The sequence below is a fragment of the Ylistrum balloti genome, unplaced genomic scaffold (assembly GCF_031769215.1).
Source record: "Ylistrum balloti isolate Yb309-2 unplaced genomic scaffold, AGI_CSIRO_Ybal_v1 Utg371110, whole genome shotgun sequence".
Taxonomy (NCBI): domain Eukaryota; kingdom Metazoa; phylum Mollusca; class Bivalvia; order Pectinida; family Pectinidae; genus Ylistrum; species Ylistrum balloti.
In genome coordinates, this window is record NW_026782610.1 from 96,407 (window position 1) to 124,121 (window position 27,715).

Below are 27,715 nucleotides of genomic sequence, written 5' to 3' on the forward strand. Positions count from 1 at the left end.
TTTCCAGTACACTTCCGAGTTTCGTTAGTAATACACACTTCCGGAAATTTCACCCATCTTGAATCCTGATGTTAGTATTATGACCTTGTTTCCGGTGCTTATGTAAACTGGTACAACTTTTTCTTCAAACTTTTTTTTAATTCTGGCATCTGCATTATGGATGGCGGATTGTTAAATAGTTACACTTTACTACTACTCTCTGCTCCAAAGGAACAGGTGCAGCCCAATGTTACGTTGCTGTAAAGGTGTTAAATAGGAGAAAGTTATCATATTCAGAGCTCAGAAAAAAAGTGTTTTCATTCTCTTAGTTTGTTACACCACTTTTATCAGTTTTCTTTATTGTAGTATGTCAGACGACATCCAATGAATGCAAGTCTGTGGCCATCCAGTGTGATATTATAAAACCAGAACAAACGTCAAACACCAACATGTGCGAGGACCACAATTTTACTTTTGATCATGACGGCACAGAGGACAATGGAGATATGGATGACCATAGTCCCCAAGAAGACTTGTTTGACAGTTCATTTAATACGTCATTTTAGAGTGAAGCAGATGAAGATGTTGACTCTGATAGCAATATAGATGATGACAGGTGATTTTTTTACACAAAAATGCTGTTGTGTATTTTTTGCTTTAGAAAAAACTGTTACAAATCGTTTTTGCTCATGAATAATATACAGTAATTACAAAATGAGATACTACACACAAATCAAGCCATGGGAGATGTTTTCATTAATTGTTATGATCAATTGTAAAGTTAAATGATTGTTATTAAAGGTCACTAGACCTCTGTGTTAAAAAGGTATGTGGTATGTTAATGTTGTTTAATTCAAGGGTTATAATTAGTAACATTTTACCACATAATGGTACATGTACATCTTCATCTATATCACTTTCTTTATCCCACCACCACTTTTTGGATCTCTTGTGGTATTACTAAGGCTAAATTATTACTCAGTGCAAGTGCCTTTCGTTGGCCTGGCAAATTATGACAAAATACACTGCCCAAACCAAGAATTTAAAGTAAAATGATTTTTTTCAGGAATGATGAAAGAGACAGAAAATTTTTGGTTTACGAATCAGAACTCCTAAAATTATTTTCAGCATGCCCAAGATGTTCCAGCCCAACATTTGGACATATTCAACAGCTGCGCGGTACAGCAGTGAAATTCTACAGGACTGTGGTTTTTGTTCCTATACCAATGTTTGGAAGAGCCAACCAATGATCGGGTCAATACCAGCCGGAAACTTATTGCTTTCATGTGCAATTCTGTTTTCTGGGTCGCTTCCAAGCAAATCACTGCGGATGTTCAACTTTATGAATATGGCCACAATATCTTGCGATATATTTTTGCAACATCAGAGGTATTTTCTTCAGCCAGCCATATATTGCAAGTTTGGAATGACCATCAGCAGTGTTATTTGGACAGTGTGATCCAAGAAAATAGGGAAATTGTATTGGGAGGAGATGGACGTGCAGATACCCCAGGCCACTCCGCAAAGTATGGCAGCTACACAATAATGGATTTAGATGAATCCAGAGAAGTCGATGTGCAATTGGTTCTGGTAGTTGTTTTTAGTTCACCTGTCAGCTGAAAGCTCTTGTTCTATTGCGATCATGTTTTGTTTTCCCATATGGAAAAAATGGGCCAGAAATGGCCCCTTGGGGGCCTACAATGGGCAAACAGAGGCCATGTGAACTTGCAAATGTGAAGTAAATCTGTCCATACATGTTACTAGAAAATCTGTGATTTGTTTTGTACTATTATCATGTGATTCCATCATGGGAGTGTAACGTAGACAGAAAAATCTCCACCTGAGGGTTGAGATTTTTTGTTCACTTTACAACCCCCACGATTGATTTTTTCTCCCACACTCATGATGCTGAAAACCTTGTTTCAGTGTTGGTAAAATAAATTTTTTGTGTGAATGAAATTGTGATGTCATTTGGCAGTTTTTGTGACATCATAGCATGTTTAAGCTGTCTTTTCCCTAGTGGCTGTAAAACAGCTTTGTCTATTCAAAAGTAAATCCTTTTGGAAGTGTTGGGAAAAATCAAATCAATCCCTTGCCTTTACATTCAATTCATTTATCACACATTTTATTTTTAGAGTAACTAAGTCAAAAGTATCTACCACATGGAAAAAGAAGGGTTGATCAGAAGTGTGAAGACCTTCAGTGATGCAGGAATTACTATACAGAAGATTTTTACAGATCGTCATGTACAAATTTTGAAATGGGTCAGGGAAAATATGCCTAAAACAAAACACTGTGTAGATATCTTGCATGTAGCAAAGGGTAAGTTTTCAACAAAAAATGTTTTTCATATGTATTTCATATAACACTCTCGGTTGTTGAAGTACTCATATTCTAAGTGTAATTTAAGTTTGATATGCAAGTCATTTTTAGATAGTTAAAATTGTTTATGAAGACCCAAGTTTAGATGAAAACTGTCCTTTATAGACAGTTGTCCTTAGTATAGAGGTCAGTTACATTGCAAACTGCATCGAATGGGTTTAATCAATCTGTCCATCATACAAAGGTTTGCTCCAAAACAGGTTTGACTGTAGACAACCTGGTGTTTCCGTCGACTGTAAATAAAGGGGGATAACTCTATTGGTATTCGCACTTAAACCAAATAAAGCCACCTTTTGATGTAGACTTTTAAACATCCCACTGACCAGGATATTGAGGTTTTGTACCAAGTACACGCATATCAATATCTGAAACCGCTACATCCACCAAATCATTGAAAGGAACGAACTGAAATTTCAGGAGAAAATGTCAATCCGAAAAATAAAAGGAAACAGGAGAAACGTTGCCGATGTAATGTAAAAACAACATTCCAACAGCTCTACCTTAAAAAAAATATATTCGGAAACCATTTCGTCGTACACGAATGCTTATGTTAGAGAACCACTCCAGTGTACGCTGTTGCAGGTATCATGCAAGAGTACGAGTTGAAAGTACCAGGACACTTGTGACGGAGACAACCACTTAACTGTATAGTGTTAATGATTTCAGATAACAGCTCCGTTGTACATTGTTACTTATGTCAGAGAACAAATCCGCTGTACATTGCTACTTATGTCAGAGACATTCCACTGTACACCGATTCTTATGTCAGGGAACCACTCCACTGTACAGAGTGATTTGCTTCGGATAAGCACACGTTTTTATGCCTTCCACTGTACACCGATACTCATGTCACAGAACCACTCCACTGTACAGGGGGATTTGCTTCGGATAAGCACACCTTTTAATGCCTTCCACTGTACACCGATACTTATATCACAGAACCACTCCACTGTACAGGGGGATTTGCTTCGGATAAGCACACGTTTTTATGTCTTCCACTGTACACCGATACTCATGTCACAGAACCACTCCACTGTGCAGAGTGATTTGCTTCGGATAAGCACACCTTTTCATGCCTTTCCAATGTACACTGATATTTATGTCAGATAGAAACTCCACTTTAGGACCACTTTAATGTTCATTAATATCCTTATCAATAAATATGGTGCATGTAATTGCCATCTACTTTTCATGTTGCCATGATAATTCATCGTAACAAATTGCCATATCAACACGACATGTCATACATAATATCGTGTTAATTCGTCGAATCGAGTCGACTTGGAGTGATGAATTTCGCGATAAATTTATCTTTCAGTTACAAGGCTAAAAAATATATATCTAAGGCCCTGAGATATATCTAAACTTATTTAGGCTCTCGAAATAACGTATCAGTCTATTTTTTAGAGAAAAGTTCAGTTTTAATGCATTATTACTCATTTTGTTGCGATAGATTATCATGGCAACACGACACGTAGATTGCTATCATAGAGAACGAATCTACCGTACAATGTCACTTATCTCAGAGATTCCTCCGATCAACAGAGAATTTCACACTGTACAATGTTATCTCAGGGACCGACTCCACTGTACAATGTTAGTTATCTCAGAGACCGACTCCACTGTAAACTGTTGTGATATATCCACGATACATCAGAGAACCACTCAACTGAAGGACAATTCCACAGTACAATGTTACTTATCTCAGAGACCGATTCCTCAGTACAATGTTAGTTATCTCAGAGACCGATTCCATTGTACAATGTTAGTTATCTCAGAGACCGATTCCACTGTACAATGTTAGTTATCTCAGAGACCGATTCCACTGTACAATGTTAGTTATCTCAGAGACCGACTCCACTGTACAATGTTACTTATCTCAGGGACCGACTCCACTGTACCTTGGTACCTATATAATAGAACGATTTCACTGTCTATTGTTTACAATTACACTTACGTCAGAAAAGCACTCCACTTTATTACATTACTCAAATAGGACATATCAGATCTTTTTTTACAATGTTACTTATTTAGAAGACGTGGATGGGAGACATTGTGATTTGGTATGACTTTATACAGCTCTGGTAGCTCTATAACTGATCATTTTACTGTTTTATTGCAGAATATGATCACACAAACAACACCCTGAAATCTGATAGTTAATGTGACAGTAATATATTGGTGATGTTGTCAAATAAAGATCGGGGCTCGCCAAACATCAAACTCGTTGCTGGTAGTTATTTTGGTAAAATTTACAATAACTTATATAAAAAATAACGTATGAATTTTGTGCGATCAGAAATTATCTTATTCATTTAACGTCCATGTTTGATGATCTGAATATACATGATGTCTACACCTTAATGGGATATGTTTTGTGTGTGTCTTCATATAAAAATAGCAATGTAAACCACGATAAGAACTAATTACAGTAGTTATCTCCCTTAGGACTTTTTTAATGGAGGCGATTTGAGACAAGTACATGATATAATTAGGGATACGGTGTAAACAACTTGATATGTCAGCAAATATGAAACTTTTGTTTGTTGCTCTTCATCTATCTCAACATTATCATAACGTCGTCCATTACATGTAAGTGTCCTGATTTTGTTACGTAACGTTCCTATGAATGGGGATTAAAACCGTTTGACCCCCGTTAACGACGTAAGGGATCACTGACGAATATTCAATCACGTCTTTCCATTCATTCATTCATTCATTCATTCATTCATTCATTCATTCATTCTTTCTTTCTTTCTTTCTTCATTCAAACATATTTTTATGTTATTAAAAGCACACGAAAGGGATTGGGATTGGGTTCTTGCAACGTACTAGACCCTCTTCCAAGATTACAATACACGCGACGACACAGTCTCAAACATATGCTGGTACTTAATGTAAATTAGTCCGATGGTTCAGTATGTCATTTATCGTTTTATTTTCTCTTTTCAAATCCATATTCAATTGCTGTACTGTGTCCTTTGCGCCCGAAATCTCGCGATATATGGACGAGATCCAGCTAAGTTTCTACTTTTAGCTATAGGACTGAAGGTTGAAAGAAAAGCAATAACATGTCTGCAGTATGTTCCTCATTATCACGATTTCGTGAAGCTTTTCTTCCATTTTAAAAATGTTTTTCTTTTTTATGACAAGTAGTTAATCGATGTATATCTGTTTTATGGTGGCCAGTGATGCATGACTTTTTGGTAAGAATAAAGCAACGGAAATATCAAACATTATAAATGTACAATGTGTATCAATTAGAAATTTCAATTGGCATATCACGTTGAAATGAAAAAAGTGGTATGTAAGAGACTAATGGAACTGAGCATTTTTAAAAGTACACGACTGTTAGTGGCCAACAGCTTGTCATTAGCGCTTCTCAGGAGTTTTCGCTAAGCCATGATATAAGTCTTCCAGTAGTCTACGTCCTTTTCGGAACGTTTGAAAATTGATCCATTTTTAGCCGTCAGGCCCAAAACTGTCAGTACGGTTTATCAACTTACCATGGGCCTGACAAATGACTGAACAATTTCAGAAGACCGAATCACAACTTAGCGGGGTTTGTCGTGATCCCATTTAACCACTCAGGCGGAAGGATTTGTTTACAGTGCCATAGTGTTATCCACCTTTTCATGGATTCTTCCGCGCTAGTAGTTGGATCATAGGGCTTAGAGCCCGCGGCCTACTGTGCAGTCGATATAAAGTATTTATAACTAATACTTTATTACCGGTATTGTCCTATTACATAGCTGCGTTTTCCTTAGAATGGAAAAAGGGAATGCGGATTAATCTTGTAGATAGAAGACGTAAACAGGCGTCCTAAGATAACTAATCCGCGCTAGGGGCCAGTACTTAAAACCGACCGTCGTCATACTTGTCAACACTCAGTTCCCTGTCCGCACAACAAAGGAATCCAGTTCCCTTTTATTTACTGCTTGTAAGGCTTGGTCGTGTTCCCAACACACTCGGATAATGGAATTCATAATCCATTTTTATTCATTATTTAGAATGTAAATAATAGTCATAAACACGGAGTTAAGTTTTCCGTGGACGTGTTTGTCACTAAGAATTCTTTTGAATATCTTTGATATACTTTTGTTGTTGTATGTTTCATCATTTTGGAATTCAGACTTCGTAATTACATGATAACGATAGCATCTCCTTCACAAGCATGGGTGGTTCTATAACTTTTAGGTCTGACACTGACCGTAGATAGCTAGAGATAGCCATGCTGGTTAACAAACTGGACAAAATGTTGTAATGTGATAGTAAAGTAAGGATGTCTATGGCAAAAATATGAAATATCAAACCCCGTGATAGATTTTATGATAAATACATTTACATGGTATGGCGCTATGTAACATTGCGAAAAGGACGTGTAATTTAATGTACCGAAAGCTGGCCAAGATAGCATCAACGGTGACGGTACATCGCTTCACCAATGGAACTAGTCATGTTACACTGTCGGTATCGAATAACTTAGTATAATACACTTTTGTTTTAAATCGAATCAAAATATAGCGCACGGTATGATTTTTCATGCAAAAAGCTCTGTCATTTACACCGACCATAAATGCCATAAAAAGATCATTTAATGATTATATGTTAACATTTATACATGTGAGTAGGTCTAATACTGTTTAATTGCGTGATTATGTGGGTGTATTCTAGCCGCTTGATGGCGTACAATGAGAATACGGTCACGTGTATCGAAAGATTTAAAGACTTCAGAGTATTAAATAATCCAAATAACAAAATGAATTCTCTCACGAAATTATTCTGAAACGACCATTTACTAGTAATTTTTTCAAAAACTTGCATATGTTGCTGTTTGATCCATGACGGTCGTGAAATCGTGATAAATCAATAGACATTGAATCAACTACAACATGTTAACATCATAGGTTGGAAATGAAGTAAGGTAAAGAACGTGGGAATTCACAATGCGTAAACTGTTATAATTCCACCGATAAACTGTCCCTATTTGATACGTTGTAATAATCAAAGTGAGCGGCAGATACAGGGGAGTGTGCCACGCTGAAGGACTTGGTGTGGTCTTTGTCACTTGTTCGGTCAAGCTCATAGAAAAAACAAACGGTCTGTGAAAACAAGAACAAAAACAAAACATGCCCGCAAGAGAGATGAGAAACAGTTCGGTCACATGGACATGCAAAATAACCGATTGGTAGATCATGTACCAAAATATTAGTGTATTTCATCAAGGTGTTGTACTTTCCCAACAATTTATGCTGTAAACCTTTCTCGGAGAAACCAAGGCTTTCGTCTGGTTCGGAATATGACATTGAGTGGAAAAATGACATGTTTCTTCAGAGCGGATATTCTAGATGTATCAAGAGCTCTTTGGAGTTCTTATCCTATCTTGGAGTTAGCATCCAAACCTAGTTGGATAGCATATTCACTTATTTTTCATGCAAATATGTTTCACGTTGCCATTTCCTAATCATATTATGTAGTTATTTTCTCATCCGTTTGAAAGTAAAATACACACTTCCGAAAAATATTAATATTTATCACACAAAGGGTAGTTTTTCTTGTGATTTTTAAACGTTCGTACATATCTTGTAATGTCAATAAACGTATATGAACTAAACGTGAGACATATCTAAGTACAGGCCTATTATAGATACATTGAAGTGCATATTGCCGCTGCCTTTTCTATCTATCTAGAAGTCTAAGCTGCTACATTTTAGTGATATATGATGATGTAACACAAACATGATGATTAAACAACAACTTAAGACAAGGATAAAATGCAAACTAACGTAGCAGCCAACATGGCTGGTATACTAGCTCCTGCTAAATGGAATCGTTACAATCTCGTAACATTGAACTTCTTGATAAAGTTTTATGGATGTATTCAGTAAAACATTGCCAGAATATATATATATAATCATCGGTCGTCACTCAGGTCTAACATTATAGCGTGTAATGGTCTGTTTATAGTGAGCGATTTTAAGTATAGACACAGACAGACTTTTGTTGTCTTGTGACGTCTCTGGTTTCGTAGATAAATCTATTATGTTCACCTTCCATCCCTCAATTCCATTAAAGTCAACCAATTGTAAGCGGGTCTGTATATCATAGACGGAGTCGTGTTTCCCAGGGTTTCGACCCCTCCACATCTTCGTGCGTTTGAATTGCCTATTTCACGACATCTGATAATTATGTCAATGATCATGGCGGTATATGCGTGACGACTGACAACAGAAGTGAGGTCTGTGGCCGGAGGTTCAAATCATAATGATATTGTGGAAATATAATACTACCACCTCTACTTTTGGCATATTCTTAACGATTCGTAGACATTTTTTGGTGGTAGATGTGGAACCTCATTATTCCCACGGAAACATAATCTTTTATGTGTACATCATTTCGGTTGACGGCGAAAATTTGCGTACTAGGTCACACATTGCAGGTTTATTACTTGTATGCAAATTTTCATAGATAACGAAACAGCTTATTACTACTCCAGTAACAGTAATATCTACTTTTTATAACACTGGTTATTGGAGTATTTTTTCCCCGTTTGCTTAAACATCAAATTAAACTTTCATTCATTTTCATTCATGCAAAATTTTGTCGAAATCGGATAAAGTGCAAACATTCATTTAAAAAAATCTTTATTATTTCATATTCACAATTCTATCAATTCTGCATAAAACGAGGTTTTGATCAACTTGACCTCTTTATTTCAAAATATCTCAACAAATGTGGCTTTTCTGTCAGTAATAACAGGCACAGATATAATGTAGTGCATCTTAAGCACTTGCTTCGAACATTTTACAATTGTAAGTTACATAAATTAAGATACCATTTAATCTTAGTTTTAAAATAACTCTAAACGAGGCCAGCAGGCGAAATTGAAGGTTCTAAATTTTAAAGAAGAAAAAGAAAAATGCTTATTCAAAAACTTAAAGTACGTACCGTATATCTATGCTTTTGTTCTAATTAAGTGTTGATATCGTTACTAATTAATTTTATATATTGTCTTATGATACAATAAAATCAAACATGTTAGACATTTGAACGATTTTAGCAATATTGTTGGTGCTAAACAACTTTCCTATTTGTTTAATGCAATATTTCCTGTTCATGTTTGGCTAATCTGTATTGTATATTAGTTGGTCTTGCAGTCCTGCTTCCTATATCCCTTTTTTACAGAGGGTGTAGGCATTACAATTCAATGGTGAATTAGTAAGCAATTAACTTTAAAAGACGTTTCTCTGTTTTTATTTCAGGGTTTTTTTTCTGTTACAATGTCAATATCAATCCTATTACGAGAAAAAAATATAAGATAGAACTCTTCTTAAATATTCCTTCATGAATTCTCTATCGTTAGGTGTTATCGGAATGCCGATAGCCAAACGTTCTGATATGTTGTTGAATATGCGATACAAATAGTTGCCAAGTATCTAACCATCAGTGCTTCACTTGTCAGGTGATGTTACGTTAGAGGTGTGTAAAACAGACCCAACAGACTTTGATGTCACTGTATGATATATCATATAAATACTTTAGCAGCTGGAAAGACACCACGAGTTATGTAATTACAAACGAGAACGGTGATATAATTATATTGACAAGATTAATTGTCTTCTACGAATCATTAGTTGGTGAGAGCAGGTAAAAATCTATCGTGTTATCTGCAAAGCTCTGTCTGTGTATTTCGTATACCTAATTACAAAATAATGAATTTACATTAAGATCACATCAGAAATGCCAGGCTTCTATTTTTTTTGAATATTAAATACCAGATGAGCGATGCAGGCCCACTAGGCCTCTTGTTATCTGGTCATTCGTTTCAATGCTCGCCAAAATTTTCGCGGAAGCATGTAATTGCCGCTTCGTCTGTCCGTCCGTCCGTTTTTGTGTTCGGAGCATAACTTTGGGATTCCCAAAGTTAAATAATAATAATAAAAAGAAACCAAGGAAAGTTTGACAGGTTTTAAAGTTAAAATGTGGAGAAAAAAACATGCGGAAGCAGCCGATTTGTTGTTCCATTAATGATGTAACGCCATTGTTCATATTTGGTATTATGACATCACAGCTGATTTCTGGCTGAAACAGCTAATGGAAAACGTTCTAAGGTATATATATTATATTACTGAAGAGTTCTAAATATTGGCTTAGTTACTGGACAACAGGCCGATAATAACGATTATATAACAAATGAAGTAGCTATTAAATGATATCATACACTTTCACTGATTTTAGTCTTTCAGTATAACCATTATTTATCTAAGAGTCACATGTAAACTCACATTTAATGTATTTGTGTAGGGGAACACGAAACATATTCGTGATAACATGTCTAGTTCAAAATAACAAATACGTTTAACTTAATCTTATAAAAGCATTAACAATTTTGAATTTGTACTCCTTTGGCCATGTTGATAGTCTCTAAAGTCAAAGTGACATCGTTAGTCTTGTGACAATGGTTGTCTGTGTGTGCTCTAGCCAGGTAAATCCCTCAGGGATAGACACTAACTGGGCGCGGATTTATAAGCGCTCTGCTCAATCGTTTAATGGCCAAGTAAGTTCCCGTTGATCCGTCGTTTTCGGACAGGAGTATACAAATTTTTTAATTTAAATATCTCTTGTCGATGTGATGTCGTAAATTTTGAGTAAGGTTTATACCCCTGGATTATAGCGCGGTGTTTGCCCAGCGGTTTGTCAGGCGAGTTTTAAGTTGTGTACCAGGCAGTGTGTTATCACTGTACTCTGGCTGGCTGTGGCATACACCAGCAAGTCCTCTCTGGTGTGCACGACCCATATACCTAGGAAGTGTCTTTGTTATTAGTGAACTTGAACAACGATCTATTAAGGATAGCTTATCCATGTGGACGTTTGCTATGGTAAGTGTTAAGACAATATGTTCATTAATTTTGACCAATAATGCCTTTTCACCATTTCTATATTGGTAGCGTACTTCAGAGCTCCGGCTTACTGATAGAGTAACGTATGCACTTTTTGATCAGGTGTTTTTATTTTTCTTAGTAATGATGATAATATTTTCCACATCTTTTTTGTATTATCTTCACTTTTAACAAAAAAATAAATATTTTAATGTTAAACCGCATATTCCCATTAATAAGTTTTTTTCAGGTAATTACGGTTTCATATGTACATGTAGGTTAACAGAAATAATTGCACAGTCTCTCATACTTTTGTCTCTGCATTATATTACGTGGTCCATATGTTAATAACTAGGAATAGATAGATGGGGAGTCTTGTTCGATATTTTGCCCTGGATTTACACCGAGAAACATTCTGTACATGTGCTCCCTCCTTGTTTACACAACTGTAGCATCCAGCCGTCATGGACTGGGAACACACACACCTCAACTGGAAAACTCTTTATACATCACATTATGAGATTGTGGGCAAATCGCAATTATTTACTTATTTAAAACCTTTTTTTTTAAATCGTAGACTTTTGTTTCGGGTGACTTTTAGTGGAGATGATTACGACTATATGGACAGTACAACCTTACACTGATTATGTGATGATAAAAATAACATGTTGCTTTTAACTATGGTAAATGTTTCTAGGTATAACATAGTGACTTGTAGATAACTTGCACACTCGAGCTTGTCTATAAGTAGATAGGATTATCAGTATCGATCATGGTGTACACCACTTTGGTACGTATGTGTCTCGTGTGATATTGAATCATAGACATGCTTGCTACAGCGAATATTATATTTAATTCATTTGCTCCTTGTGGTTTGATAGAATATTGAACATACTATGAAATGTCATAAATTATTTAATATGATGTTATATCCTTTATGATATAAGGTTTTTATTTTTATCTGCTACGGTACGTAATACATAGATTCAATATTTATCGCACTGTCACTGTACAACAAACATTAACTTTCACAATGTCTCTTCTATGGTTTACACAACTGTAAGTCATTCATACCTGATACTCCATTGTTACATCTTGGTCTAATGTTTATAATCTGTCTACTATGATAAGTATTTATCGAAATATATCAATATTTTTACTGAAATTCTGTATCATTAGGCAGTTCGGATAATTTGACTATTGATGATGTTTGGAATACTGTTGAGTTTAATCTAAAATATGTATATCAGCTGTCTTCTATCAACAAAATATGTTTGCAATTTCTATTCTCATTAATCAATTGTACATTGTTAATCTTTCTAAAATCCGTGTTCTTTATAACTACACATATCGTGCAAGTTGTTTTTACTTTGTTGATTCGTTTCCTCGCGAAATTGACTGTTCCAAAGATGTTTTATGCATTTACACCAGATTCACTGGAACAATTTATAAGTGTCTTTCTCGTGGTTTTATTAAATGATAGCTCAGTATAATATCAATATTTGTTTGTAACAGAACTTCCATGTTTTATAAACTACGCTTGTTATTTGTTAAACATGGTCTAATATTCAGAGAGGTTTAAGAGAGTAAAGGTTTTTGGTGGACTTTTAACTAACCAAACATACAAAAAACCTCTAAAAATGCCCAATTTTTATTGTTCGAAAACTGTTATAAAAATCGAAATTCTTTTTGATATTATTTTCATGAAATCAGTGAAATATGATTTTACTTTAATTGTAACACATATCAAAGAAAGTTTCAATGGCACATAAAAAACGTGGAAGACACTAAAACTTAAGTGGTGATGCAGTATGAAACAAATGTGCATGGCTTTGATTCATTCGGACCCTACATTTCTTCTCAAAAAATACAAAACAGAAGTTTAGTGACGTATTAACCTAATACAATGCAAAGAGTACGGTTGATCATTTATATTGTTATATTGTTAATGTTATAATACACAGATATTTCTTCATTGCCAATATTTTCGGTAACGTACAGTCAATATGGTAATAAACATGTATACAAATTAATAAAACATTACCAAAAATGATCTATTCGTTGTTTCTCAAAAGTCAGTTTTCATTATAGCTAGTGTGAGTATTTGTTATATAATATAATCAACGTTTTCTCGTCTTAGTCTGAAGTGTTTATAGTAATATCTATCTATTGGATACCATCCATTACGTTCTGAGCCGTATACCTAAACGTCGTTGGAATCTAGTAAACATTTTAGCTCTCACTGATGATCCCGATAAGAAATGGTAATGGCTAATTAAAACGTCAGAAATGGGTAAAATTGACATTTCTTTCGATAACTTTAGATTTTTCGCATTTGCCTCCGAGACTTCAATTTCAGAATTTAAGCTCTTATTATCAATCACAATTGTAAGAAAATGTGCTTTTTATTTGTGTATCTTGTAAAAAATATTTCTTTCTGAAACCAACAAGATATAATTTAATATTAACAAAACTTTGATTCGAAATCATATTTCAAAATATCAAACATATAATGTGACGTCATCTACACGGAATACCCTTAGTATCAGGACATATCTTAAAAAACGGGGTCTTGACGTGTACAGATATATAAAACCATAAACAAAAACAAAATTCGATTGAATTGAAGTGTAATGATCCAGTATATACAGATCTGTGTCCAGACGTGGTAAAACTTCTTCAGATAGGTATAAACCAAGTTTGTATACATATACAGTCTGCACCAGATCTGTATACAGTCTACACCAGATCTGTATACACTACATAGGTCTACACCAGGTCTGTATACACTACATAGGTCTACATTAGGTCTGTATACACTATATAGGACTACACCAGGTCTGTATACACTATATAGGACTACACCAGGCCTGAATACACTATATAAACCTACACCAGGTCTGTATACACTATTTAGGTCTACACCAGGTCTGTATACACTATATAGGTCTACACCAGGTCTGTATACACTATATAGATCTACACCAGGTCTGTATATACTATATAGGTCTACACCAGGTCTGTATGCACTATATAGGACTACACCAGGTCTGTATACACTATATAGGTCTACATCAGGTCTGTATACACTACATATGTCTACACCAGGTCTGTATACACTATATAGGTTTACACCAGGTCTGTATACACTATATAGGTCTACACCAGGTCTGTATACACTATATAGGTCTACACCAGGTCTGTATACACTATACAGTCTACACCAGGTCTGTATACACTACATATGTCTACACCAGGTCTGTATACACTATACAGTCTACACCAGGCCTGTATACACTATATAGGTTTATACCAGGTCTGTATACACTATATAGGTCTACACCAGGTCTGTATACACTATATAGGTCTACACCAGGTCTGTATACACTATATAGGTCTACACCAGGTCTGTATACACTATACAGTCTACACTAGGTCTGTATACACTATATAGGTTTACTACAGGTCTGTATGCACTATATAGGACTACACCAGGTCTGTATACACTGTATAGGTTTACACCAGGTCTGTATACACTATATAGGTCTACACCAGGTCTGTATACACTATACAGTCTACACCAGGTCTGTATACACTACATATGTCTACACCAGGTCTGTATACACTATACAGTCTACACCAGGCCTGTATACACTATATAGGTTTACACCAGGTCTGTATACACTATATAGGTCTACACCAGGTCTGTATACACTATATAGGTCTACACCAGGTCTGTATACACTATATAGGTCTACACCAGGTCTGTATACACTATACAGTCTACACTAGGTCTGTATACACTATATAGGTTTACTACAGGTCTGTATACACTATATAGATCTATACCATGTCTGTATACACTATTTAGGTCAAATCCAGGACTGTACACACTATATAGGTCTACACCAGGTCTGTATACACTACATAGATCTACACCAGGTCTGTATACACTACATATGTCTACACCAGGTCTGTATACACTATACAGTTTACACCAGGTCTGTATACACTATATAGGTTTACACCAGGTCTGTATACACTATATAGGTCTACACCAAGTCTGTATACACTATATAGATCTACACCAGGTCTGTATACACTATATAGGTCTACACCAGGTCTGTATACACTATACAGTCTACACCAGGTCTGTATGCACTATATAGATCTACACCAGGTCTATATACACTATATAGGACTACAACAGGTCTGAATACACTATATAAACCTACACCAGGTCTGTATACACTATATAGGTCTACACCAGGTCTGTACACACTATATAGGTTTACACCAGGTCTGTATACACTATATAGGTCTACACCAGGTCTGTATACACTATATAGATCTACACCAGGTCTGTATACACTATATAAACCTACACCAGGTCTGTATACACTATATAAGTCTACACCAGGTCTGTATACACTATACAGTCTACACCAGGTCTGTATACACTATATAGGTCTACACCAGGTCTGTATACACTATATAGGACTACACCAGGTCTGAATACACTAAATAAACCTACACCAGGTCTGTATACACTATTTAGGTCTAAACCAGGTCTGTATACACTATATAGGTCTAAACCAGGTCTGTATACACTATATAGGTCTACACCAGGTCTGTATGCACCATATGGGTCTACACCAGGTCTGTATACACTTCATATGTCTACACCAGGTCTGTATACTATATATAGGTCTACACCAGATCTGTATGCACCATATGGGTCTACACCAGGTCTGTATACACTTCATATGTCTACACCAGGTCTGTATACTATATATAGGTCTACACCAGGTCTGTATACATTATATAGGTCTACTCCAGGTCTGTATACACTCTATAAGTCTACGCCAGGTCTGTATACACTATATAGATCTACACCAGGTCTGTATACACTATATAGGTCTACACCAGGTCTGTATACACTATATAGATCTACACCAAGTTTGTGTAATAATGAATCTTGTTAAGGTGTAATGGCCCTAATTTATATAGATCTACAATAGGTTTGTATAGATAATAAATCTGTAGAGATCTACACCGTTGTCATGTAAATAGTGAGCCACATTTTAGTGAATCGTGTTCGGTGTAATGGATCTGTGTAGTAAACTAGATCAGAGAAGAACACGATTTTATGGCGTTGTCAAATTGAGTCATTCAATCTATAAAATGTATAAAATTCCCTGTTCATGTGTCCATTACGTTTCAATGTAAATACGTAGCTACACCACAGTTCTAGATTCCTACTGTCTGTTTCCTTGGTTACGTTATAAATGGAGTATGTGGATGTAATAAATGTGAGCTTAAATCTTACAAAACATGCCTTGGTCCTAACATTTACATGTCAATCTGTTTTTAAGCATAGTGACTTCCAAAAAAGTTACAGGTTGTTTGAATTAGAGATCGTTTGGAGTTGTTTATAAAAAGGTCAGTTTTTCCTAACCGGAAGTGTCAAATTTCGCCATTCATACAGAGGATAGGAAGTAAAACTTCAAATGCCGTCATGGATAATATCCCACGGCATGATTCAGTACTGTCCTTCTACGCCATATCTCTCTTTATCTGTCTTATACAACAACTCACTCGTCTAGATTTCACAATTGTCAGGTTTTATGTGAATAGAATGGATGTTGGCCTGTTTGTTCGTCTGTTTATAAAACAACAAGAGATAACCGAAGTAAATGCTTTACTTTAGTTACAGTCGGGTAGTTTAGCCTGGTTGTAAGTGAGAAGCGAGATGCTATCGGGGCAACTTGTCGCTTGTACACCCGGTTACGTTCCTAGCTCTTGGTATTTTAGTTATAAGTGAACACGAACCTGTTTTTAAGTGACCTCTTTCCTCACAATTATTGAAGCTTCGTCTTACCCGGTGTTGCCAGGGCAAGAAGTGAAAGATTTAAATATGGGTAGGCGTATTTATTTTATATAATTACAGGAACATACATTGCCAATACGAACAAATGTCTTTTTTAAATGGTTTTAAGCTAGGAGGTCGTCCCTTTCACATCCCCGAAGACCAGTAACTAGAAAAAAAATCAATATAACTTATCGTTCATAACATATGAATGTCGTCCACAGCGGTAATTATTTGAATAATGTCCATCACACAAAAATGTCCCACTAGTAAAACCGGGTGTGTGTAAGAAGAGTGTCGCCTAACTAAACTATAAACAGGCGTCTGGGTGAGTTAAAGTATATATCATTTTTCATTACAAATATTAAGCGCTCGCTTGTATATGGAGTTTATTACATGTATCTTGGCATGTCTAGACTTCAAATGATTTTTTTTATTTATAGAAATCAATGTTTAAGATTTTATCTTTTCGTAATATTTCTGGATTTTTAGGTTTGACCCACTTTGATTGTGACAGTTTATTGCATGTTAAAGTTATAAGAACGTGGGAAGGGTTAAAAGCGGGTTATATTGTTGGTATGTAGATGTAGGACGAGGCAGATATATCAAGCCTACAATAATCGGATACTACTCAGTCATGTGTAAAACACTCGCATCAAGTCAATTTTTACTATCGTATATGCTATACAACAATTTACATGATTCTTATCAAATAATATTTTCCTGATGAACTAAATGACCAATTCTTAAACGTTAAGATAAAAATGAAACTGATCCATAGATAAAAGCAACGCTAATTTTCATTTCTTTATTTCATTGTTTTAATCCGTTGATTCCTATCTCAAGAATCATTTGAATAGGGAAGTTAGTCAACTGCTCAGGAGTTCTACAATATATTTTAAGATCCTGTTGTTGTAATATATATACCACTTTCCTGTATCTATGTCTAATTGTCATAACCCCAGCGTCACATTTCCCCCTAATATCGTTAGAATTAAAACTGTGAGGGGAAAGGGTGGGAAAGGAAATGCTAAAAACGACAGATTAGAGACATTTCGTTTTCTATATTCCTACCGTCTCTTCTGCGAAGGCAACATTATACAGACCAAAATAAATCTGCGGCCCCCATTGCAACACTTGGGATGTTGGCATTCCCCTTTTATTCCGGTCTGCACTCTATATCTATGTGGTGTATTTTCCACCCGTGTTATCACTTAATACCAGGAGTTTTCTGTGTTATCGACCATCAAACTTGCTTTTACTCTACAATTTTGTAAGTTACAGGATGGTTTGATAATATGGAATTAATGTTTCTGATTGTTTAATGCTTCCTGTTCAGAACCTACTAATTGTGAGGACATACTTGTTGTAATACATGTATATATATACAATTGTCTTTGTTCTCATGTTTACAAATACAGTGATTTTGGCCATGTTCGAAACATATTAGGAAATTGTAAATTGTAAGAGAATAGAAAAAGTAGAATGATTGTATGTGATGATTTCGATAGAACACCTCGAAGAATGGCAATAATTATCAAAAGGTATTAAACTCAGTTTCATAAGTTTCGCCCAGTACTTAGGAAATCTATATTGCAGTCTGAGTGTATGGTATAACACTTTTTTCTCATGATGCAGCCCGCTTATTTATGTGTGTTATCTCACGGTACAACTGACGTATCTATCTGTGTTATCTCACGGTACAACTGACTTATTTATCTGTGTTATCTCACGGTACAACTGACTTATTTATCCATAACATATTAGGGTATAACTGACTTATTTATCCATAACATGTTACGCTACAAGTGACTTATTTATCTGTGTTATCTCACGGTACAACTGACTTATTTATCCATAACATATTAGGGTATAACTGATTTATTTATCCATAACATGTTACGCTACAACTGACTTCTTTATCCATAACATGTTACGCTACAACTGACTTATTTATCTGTGTTATCTCACGGTACAACTGACTTATTTATCTATAACATCTCAAGGTGCAATCCGTTAATTTTTATATAGTAATTAACAGTTCAACTCACTTACATATATTACACTTACGATGGAACGCGCTTATTTACATCATACGGTGCAATGCGTTAACTTATCTGAATTATCTCATAGTGCAACCCACAAATATATCTCGCGATACAACCCAATACTTTATCTTAGTATGTCACTATGACATATGTTCATATCACCCCGCGTACATCTTCAATCTGTCTTACACATACACATCACTGTAATACCTGAAGCTTTCCTCACTATCCGTAGATCACACCTTATCAGAAATCGACTTAATAAACAGGAACTTTAAGACATTACTTTCTCTATCAAATTAAGTAAACATCCGGACTGTTATGCTGGTCTGGACTTTTCTGTACAACATACAATACTAGTACTGCTCAGCTTCTTATCTTCAAAATAAAGGCGTGCATTCAATGATGTTGATTCAATCTACTTCCGCCTGTTTAAAAACATTTCTGTGGTCCTTGAAACCTAAAACCCTTAAACTTGGCAGGAGTATATGGATGTCAATGCCTGAGATATTATCACGATTATATGATTCAGTACCTTATGTTGAAATGTTGTGTCCATATTTCTGCATTTCAGCTATCAAATGTGTTTTTAAAACTTTTGGATTACATCTTCGTTTTTAAGAATATTTCCAGTATAAAAATTGTGTACATATGAAACCTGAAAAGCGCAAAAACACTTCTTCAAGTGAGTCATTTATCACGAGACTCGGAATGTTGGAGCATTCATTCCTACATTCTCAACACAACAACTGTTAAGGTGGCGCCCTAGTGTTATCAAACCCTAACCATCAATTAGCATAGCTCTGCTGTTCTGTAATGCAGGTGCAGATTCATCTTGATCAGTAATACAGGTTGTCACATTCAAAGCTAAATTAAACATATTTCTTTTCAACAAGTTTCCAGATATTATGCATTTCAAATGTTTCATCTTAAGTTTGACATTAATTTGTTTATCAATTTCTACGGATTTTGTATCGGATCCTATTTTACTTTTCACTGGCATACTTCAGCCTTGCGCAGAGTAATTATAATACCGATTCTCCAAGCATAGCATACCTCTATTATAAACTTCTTTGTTGACCCTAACGTCGTTAAGGTAAGGTAGATTCTACAAGTAGCAATTATAATACCGATTCTAAGGTAGAGTAATTATAATACATAGCATACCTCTATTATAAACTTCTTTGTTGTCGTTTAAGGTAGAGTAATACCGATTCTACAAGCATATACTATAAACTTCTTTGTTGACCCTAACGTCGTTTAAGGTAGAGTAATTATAATACCGATTCTACAAGCATAGCATACCTCTATTATAAACTTCTTTGTTGACCCTAACGTCGTTTAAGGTAGAGTAATTATAATACCGATTCTACAAGCATAGCATACCTCTATTATAAACTTCTTTGTTGACCCTAACGTCGTTTAAGGTAGAGTAATTATAATACCGATTCTACAAGCATAGCATACCTCTATTATAAACTTCTTTGTTGACCCTAACGTCGTTTAAGGTAGAGTAATTATAATACCGATTCTACAAGCATAGCATACCTCTATTATAAACTTCTTTGTTGACCCTAACGTCGTTTAGGGTAGATAGGAACTAGTTTGTTCCTGGTTAGATATTTAACATATTGATGTAAAGCAGTAAAATTAGGATTCATAATCAATTCCCATTAGGTGTATAACAATGTTATTAGATACTCCGAAAACGTTATCCACATATCATAAATACAAAATTTAGCTAAGTTCAGGATATCGTTACTGCTGTTTTATGAACCAAACTACACCAATCACCTGTTTTGTCCCTTTAGGACTCAATCATAACCCCTCGGGAAAACGTAGGAGAAATTTTAAAAATCTCAATTGACTGAACCATATTGTAAAGCACAGAGTAAGTGGGAACGCACATATTATATTGTACTCAAGTAAAGTGATGCCTTATACATCTATGTCATTATAACCTCTGCCCATAGATAGTTCATATCACTTCTATCGAATGTAAACCTGACTAATACCTAGGTTGAAGTGTTGCGTAAACTTGGTACAATCGACTGGTGCAGTAAAATCGTGTCCTGAATCCATCAAACCATGATATCTAGGTAAAACAGATACTGACACACTACACGTTAGGGGTACACAGGTTCCCTACCGCAGCATGTCTCTGATACGCTGCTCCAACTGTCCTGCATTCAAGCTCGTCTGTTGGAGTTCAGGTCTGATTCTTATCGTGGAGTCTGTCGGGCGGTCTGTGACTGGAACAGAACAATCAGTACCTAGAAATGTTTTAAACTTAAGTGGACACAAACATGTAATATGAGTTACGTCACGGTTAAAAACCATTTTAAGTATCTTTAATAACGAGACAGTCTATAGGAAAATGTGAGAAATATTGCATTAGATATAAAACCATTCCCGTGTCGTTGTATCATACTTTTTGCAAATTGTTCTAACATTTTAACCGCAAACGAAAACGATGTGGATGGAATTTAACATACATTATCAGCTATATCTTTATCATTAATTTCACTAACGAGATACATTGATTTAACTTTTTTATGATAAATAAATGAATTTTTAAACATATATTCACAACAACGAAATTACGTACATGCCAACAAAATCATTATACAGTCTGATTCTAGCATGCAAGGGCAATATATGAACAAAGAATGATTTACAACCGAGATTACTGAAACAGTACAAGGAGAATAAGACCAGATGAAACTGAACGTATGTTTGTTGTCATATTGTAGAACGTAGTTTATGATTTTAAGACTTTGTTTTTTTTTGTTTTTTTTTTTTTTTTTTTTTGGGGGGGGGGGGGGGGTTGTTCCATTAATATTTTACCGATAAATAAGATTCTGTAGTTAGTTTGTTTATTATACAATAAATGCATTTTATCAGGGTGACGCCCAACTCCGAAGTCTGTCCCCGAATTACTCATTCTTGAGCTTAGCGATTGACATATAAATTCCATATCAACAGCGCCTGCTGAAAACTCTCAGAGAGCTAAATGGTTTTATCAATCTAGTATCTCCAGAATCACTCCTGAACGACCTTTACTTGGTAATTTATCGACGGGGGAAATTACGCAAGACAGTAAAATGGATTTGATGGGTACAGGAGTTAAATTACTTAACGTAAAAAATGCTGGTAGATAGAAAACAGGATCGCTGGAGATAAGGTGTGTGTCATGATGTATACAGCTTGTACTTGCTTCTCGCAAGCTCGGATCGGGTTAATAAAGAATAGAGTGAAGAGGGTCAAAGTTTAAACACGATTAATCCACAACAGTGCATACGTTCCTTATGTCCATGTTTTCCATCGTTTGAATACTGTGTTCACATCGGGATCAGTTCACGAGGCACGCATGTTCCAATTTCTGAGTCTACGAGATGAAAAATACTTAATTCTTCATATAAATTTACAAAACGAAGAGCTGTTCGCTGTTCAGACCATACGTTATTAAAGTATTTTTGAGTTTTTAAGTGAATAGGATAAAGCATTTTTCTCCGGAGGTTTAAATGAATCCTCTGCAGTTTTCGTTTAATATCAATACCATTTACATTGGTTAATGTGCATCGATAATGTTTTAGTGTTAATAGTGGCTATACTGTTATCATCTTTATGCCGTTTCGAGAAATTTAAAAAAGGTTTCGTTTAAATTATCATTGGCGGATTCCTCTCGTTATATCCGATACATATTTCTACTTTAAACACATCAGTTTGTAACAATATATCGATATCTGTTGGGAGGGAAGCAAGGACTACCAGCATCACGAGAGGCCAGTCTTCAACTGTGACGAGTTGACAAGACGTTTAACTTGTCTGTGTTAGCTTAAGATATTTGTTATCCTAGCCGAAGGTCAAGAATTCCTGATCTAGTAGATATGTAGAACCTGGACGATAGTTTAGTGAATAAACACAGCTTTGTACTGGTGTAAGATAATCTTTCGGTATTACGGGTCTATCTGGCAAGTAGATATGTAGTAAAATAGCCGGGGGAGCCGGCTAATGTGTGATCTCTCACCCAATACACTGACTTTACACTCCTTACGATTAAATCTAAGTACCGTGATAGGACATCTATTAATCCTTGTGTCGCCATTTCTAATGACATGTCCCTCAATACACCACATTGCACGGCCAGTTGTAATCCCCGCCTGTCACTCTCTCTACCCCTCAAAATATACACTGTCTTACGTAGAGGACGCCCAGTCTGGCTTTGTTAGCGGGGTACGTTAGATGGCGTCGGAACAAAAACACCTTGTCGCTTTAAGACTAACACTTGAACTGAAATCTTTGTCAAAAGCATTCAACAAGGCGCTGTCAAGACGGTATAAGAAGCTAGAAAAGAACAAATATTTTGAGAGCCCGTCTTTATATGCTTTTGTGAAGAGATCAAATTTGCTATTGACAATTTTCTACCTGTCTTTCTTTTCTCTATTACAGGTGTGTTAAAGGACTATCTCAAGCGAAAAAACAGTGTTTAGTGTTACAAAGAAGAGGGGAAGTTAATACACTGAACACCCTACAGGCTGTCGCTATATGACGAGGCTATCCCAAGGCATGAAAAGCCGAGAAAGTACGGACTCGGGGTTACTGTAAGGCCGAGGAACAATAGACCAGTCTGCTCACACACTCAGGCCAGCGTATCCCGTCGGCACTCGCCCGTACCACTATCAAATATCCCGGTAAGAGGGTTATAATGATAGCTTGTCAGTCGCAGCCGTCATACCACGTTATATTCTATTTACCCACCCGGTATACATACACTCTTCTACCTGTGAACTGTCGGCTTTGTCAAGAAAGTGAACATTTTTCTACCTGGATGAGTGATTACCTATAGGTCAGATGCAGTCATTTTGCTTTGATAAAAAAATCGAATAAGAAAAAAATAAACATAATTGGATTTTTTAAATGTTCTTTCATCCGTGTGTTTGTAGAGATTTCCAATCATCTAACGCAATAGCATAGTGTCGAGAGTATTCTCTCTCACAATGTAAGCTTTGCCTGTCTGTTTGACATTATTTATCGTGAGCATACGAGTGTCCCACACCTAACTGGCCAAGAGAGCAATTTAGTGGGTAATAATTTTGACTGGAGAGATAATTATAGGTTTGCGCACGATTGGCCGTTATTGACAATGGGTCCCATCTAGACTCGTCAGAACTCGGTATATCTTCAGTGTTTGGTGAACTCTTGAGGTCCTCATGTCGCAAATACACTGCCAAGCAACGTAGGAAGAAATTAGTGAAGTACATAAAAGTTTTCCTGGTATGTCGCTGTTTCTACAAACCTAAGACAAGGCGATTTTGTACATACACCGGATGATAACGAGAAGTTAAGACTTTGTTTAGAAGAATATCTGACATCAAATGTAGAGTGAGATAATTTGTTTAAAGCCACGGAGAGAGCGATTACTAAATTGTGGGTAACATAGGTCGCCTAAAAGGAATTCTCGTGGAAAGCCAGACGTTGATGTTCAGTATGTAAACACTGTGTGTGAAGCGATGCTGATAGTGAGGTATACCCGGTACGTAACCGATCGCCCGGAATAATGACGGGTCGCCCGTGGCCTACCTGTCAACCTTCATAACATTTAAATGGATATTGTTCTTGCCACGACAAACACCATCTCACGGCCAATTACTCCGGAACAATAACACCATTTTAGACCGCTTACACCGTCCAGGAATCAAACTGTCGGAGACCTATAAGGTAATTCGATGGCGGAACAAATGCTAAGTTCATGAACAATTGTAAGTCTGAGCCTGTCTACTGCTTCTCTAGTAAAATCTGTGTCGGTGTTTATCAGGTTAGGTTTAAGACCTTGTGCCACTTACTGACAGCGGTGTGGATAGTGGTTATGGTGTGCAGGTCCAGTCGATTACATATCGTCAAGTACAACATGTTCAGACTGTGGTACCAGTAATATCTATCAGAATGTTGGAATTTCTGGAGCTACGGGAACCTCTGCGAACGAATTGTAGCGGGATTCCTGATCCGTGGTACTTCAAGGGACATGTACACACGGCTTCCCTAGCAGTGTGTACTGTGCTCATAATATTTGTTCTCATGCTAGGTTGTATTGGCAACGGAATTGTTCTCCTTTCTGCTCTTAAATGGAAGAAGTTACGGACAAATTTTGACGTGTTGGTACTAAACCTAGCAGGTGCAGATTTCCTCACCTGCACATGTCTAGCACCTATTTTCCTGTTCCTCTTATATTCGGACCCACCGACCCCAGTGACGTTCTGTGGGAGTATCTTATTTATGGGGACAGTCAGTGGAATGCTCTCTCAACTGACATTGGTAGCAATTTCTCTCCATCGTCTTTCACGTGTCATCGGCCGGGCCAGGAGCTCATTAACGTTAAAACATACTGGGATAATTCTAGGGATGATCTGGATCGTGAGTCTGTCGGTGTCCTTAGGCGGAACACTTCACGTGACTCTGAACTGGAATGGACAATTGGGAACATGCCAACCGATTATCAACAGTCCAAATCGATTCCAGCAAAATTTTGTCTTGTTCTTCTTAGCTCCAGTGACAATAGTAAGTTTCGCTGTTATCACCGTTTCTTACGCGGTTATTTGCTGGACAGTTCAGAAACAGGGAAGGTTCGTTCCTGAGAGTGTGTCATCCCAGAGGTTCACTGGCGATAGCCATGACAGTCAAACTTCAGAATTTCTCAGGGATAGCCCACAAAAGGGATGCAGCCCAGCTCCCCGTCATTGCTGTACGTGTTCTAGCCAAACCTTTGTGAACAAGGACAACAAAGCATTAACAATGTGTCTGGTGGTCATTTTCACAACTGGACTCTGCTGGGGACCGTTAATTATTTCACAGTTTATCGAAGTCATCACAGGCGAGTCCATTATTCTTTATCAAGTGAAATTATGTGGAATAGCTTTAGTATTTCTCAATAGTGCTCTTGACCCTTATATATACGCCCAGCATATTGGTCAGATGAAACACAGGTATAGCAGATGCTTTAATAGTCTAGTCACCTGCAAATCAGTCAGTCAGCGAGTTGTGTCAAGACTTCCTCGTGGTGGCCAATTAGGGGACATATCCCCTAATAAACGGACTAAGTCTAGCCGTGGTGTTGGTGGTGGGTTTTCCACAGAAAACACAAAGACTGCCGTGTTAGTACCTAGTGGCAATATAAAAAAACTACTCGAAAAGTGCGTGTCAAATTCTACTGCCACCATAGCCCAGAATAGTGTATACCGCAATAACCTTCTTCTCCACACCAGTTCATGCCAACATCACAACCTCGCTCCACGGCTAGCAGACTGCGGGACGTATTTCGTGGGGAAGGGATCCAGTGGTGTTGTCAATGGTTCATGTAGCCAAACGATATCAAAGGAAAGTCAAAGCTTAATGGAGGACCAATAATTTCAACATTATTACGACGTATTTTAAGACATGAATAATTTCCGAATACGACGTTAATTTTCATTGTTCAATGTGCCTTAAAATGACACTATATATGACTCGAATTAACGTTTGATTAAGAATTTATCTTGACAACTGAATGGGAATGATCATGTTATGTAACAATATATCAGTTGTTGTTTTTATAATAAAATTAACATTGTGCTAAATTTTGCTTTGTATAATGTATCCATGAAAGGTGTTGAATACATGTATTTTCCTTCCATAAACATAGGTCGGGAGATATTGACTCATTTAATGTGCTTTAGGTCTGGTATTTTCAATGTTTGCTATAGGTCGCTGTATTGAGGATAGCAAAAATCGCAACATAAATAGCTTGAAAATGAAATAAGTTAAGAAAACTTGCTCGTTCTATGTCTTCCAAAAAATACTTTGCTTCATATGGGCGTTTTTACTCGTAAATTTGCACCTTCGAAAATAACAGAGTTTACAATATGTGACAGAATGAGCCGTTATGTGTATTAGTTTGTGTCTGTGTTAGGTGTTCTTTTGGAGCAAAGAGGAAGGATTGGTGGTGCTTGTTTTAAGTTAAGCATATTTAAAACTGCTGCGTTTATGATTTCACTTACAGGATACTAAAATATAACTCGATATTAATTACATTCCGCGTCAAATCAGTGAGCTTGCCCTTGCAGAATGCAAAAATATTTTGATACAAGAATCTTATATTGCAACAAATCACATTCTAATTAAACAACACGAGGGTATGTCCTAATGGTAATTGGTAGTACATCACATCGAAAGTTAATTCCAACGTATGTGGTAAAATTCAATTACTTTTCACATGTTTGGTTGGGGTTTTAAATGTTAAGAAACTTAAGCGTACCGATGTTGGCAGTTAATAGTTCAGTAAAGGTATGTGTTGCAACAATGTAAGTGATCTTAGCCAAAGCATTCAGAGACATGTCCCGGTCCTGTCTGTGTATGACCGTCTTTGTGTTGTATAATTCCTAACACATATCACTGTTAATGACATCCTTTATAAAAACACTTACTTTTAAAGTAACACGATTAAAACAGAACTAAAACTGAATATGATATTGATATTTTATATTTTATGTCCAGAATAACTGTTTAATTCCTTTACCACGGAA

The 27,715-nt window shown here is 36.3% G+C and overlaps 1 protein-coding gene across 1 annotated transcript; it reads left to right on the forward strand.

Moving 5' to 3' along the window:
• Positions 1–428: 428 nt before the first annotated feature.
• On the forward strand, positions 429–27,715 carry LOC132560765 (probable G-protein coupled receptor 75). Its single transcript, XM_060225443.1, has 2 exons — positions 429–522; positions 24,988–27,715. The coding sequence occupies exons 1-2, from the start codon at positions 429–431 to the stop codon at positions 26,559–26,561; spliced, it is 1,668 nt and encodes a 555-aa protein (XP_060081426.1). The 3' UTR covers positions 26,562–27,715.

Coding starts and splice junctions, on each gene's coding strand:
- LOC132560765 (XM_060225443.1), top strand. CDS start 429: ATGTGCGAGGACCACAATTTTACTTTTGATCATGACGGCACAGAGGAC. Junction 523..24,987: donor CCAAGAAGACTTGTTTGACA/GTTCATTTAATA, acceptor GTTAGGTTTAAG/ACCTTGTGCCACTTACTGAC.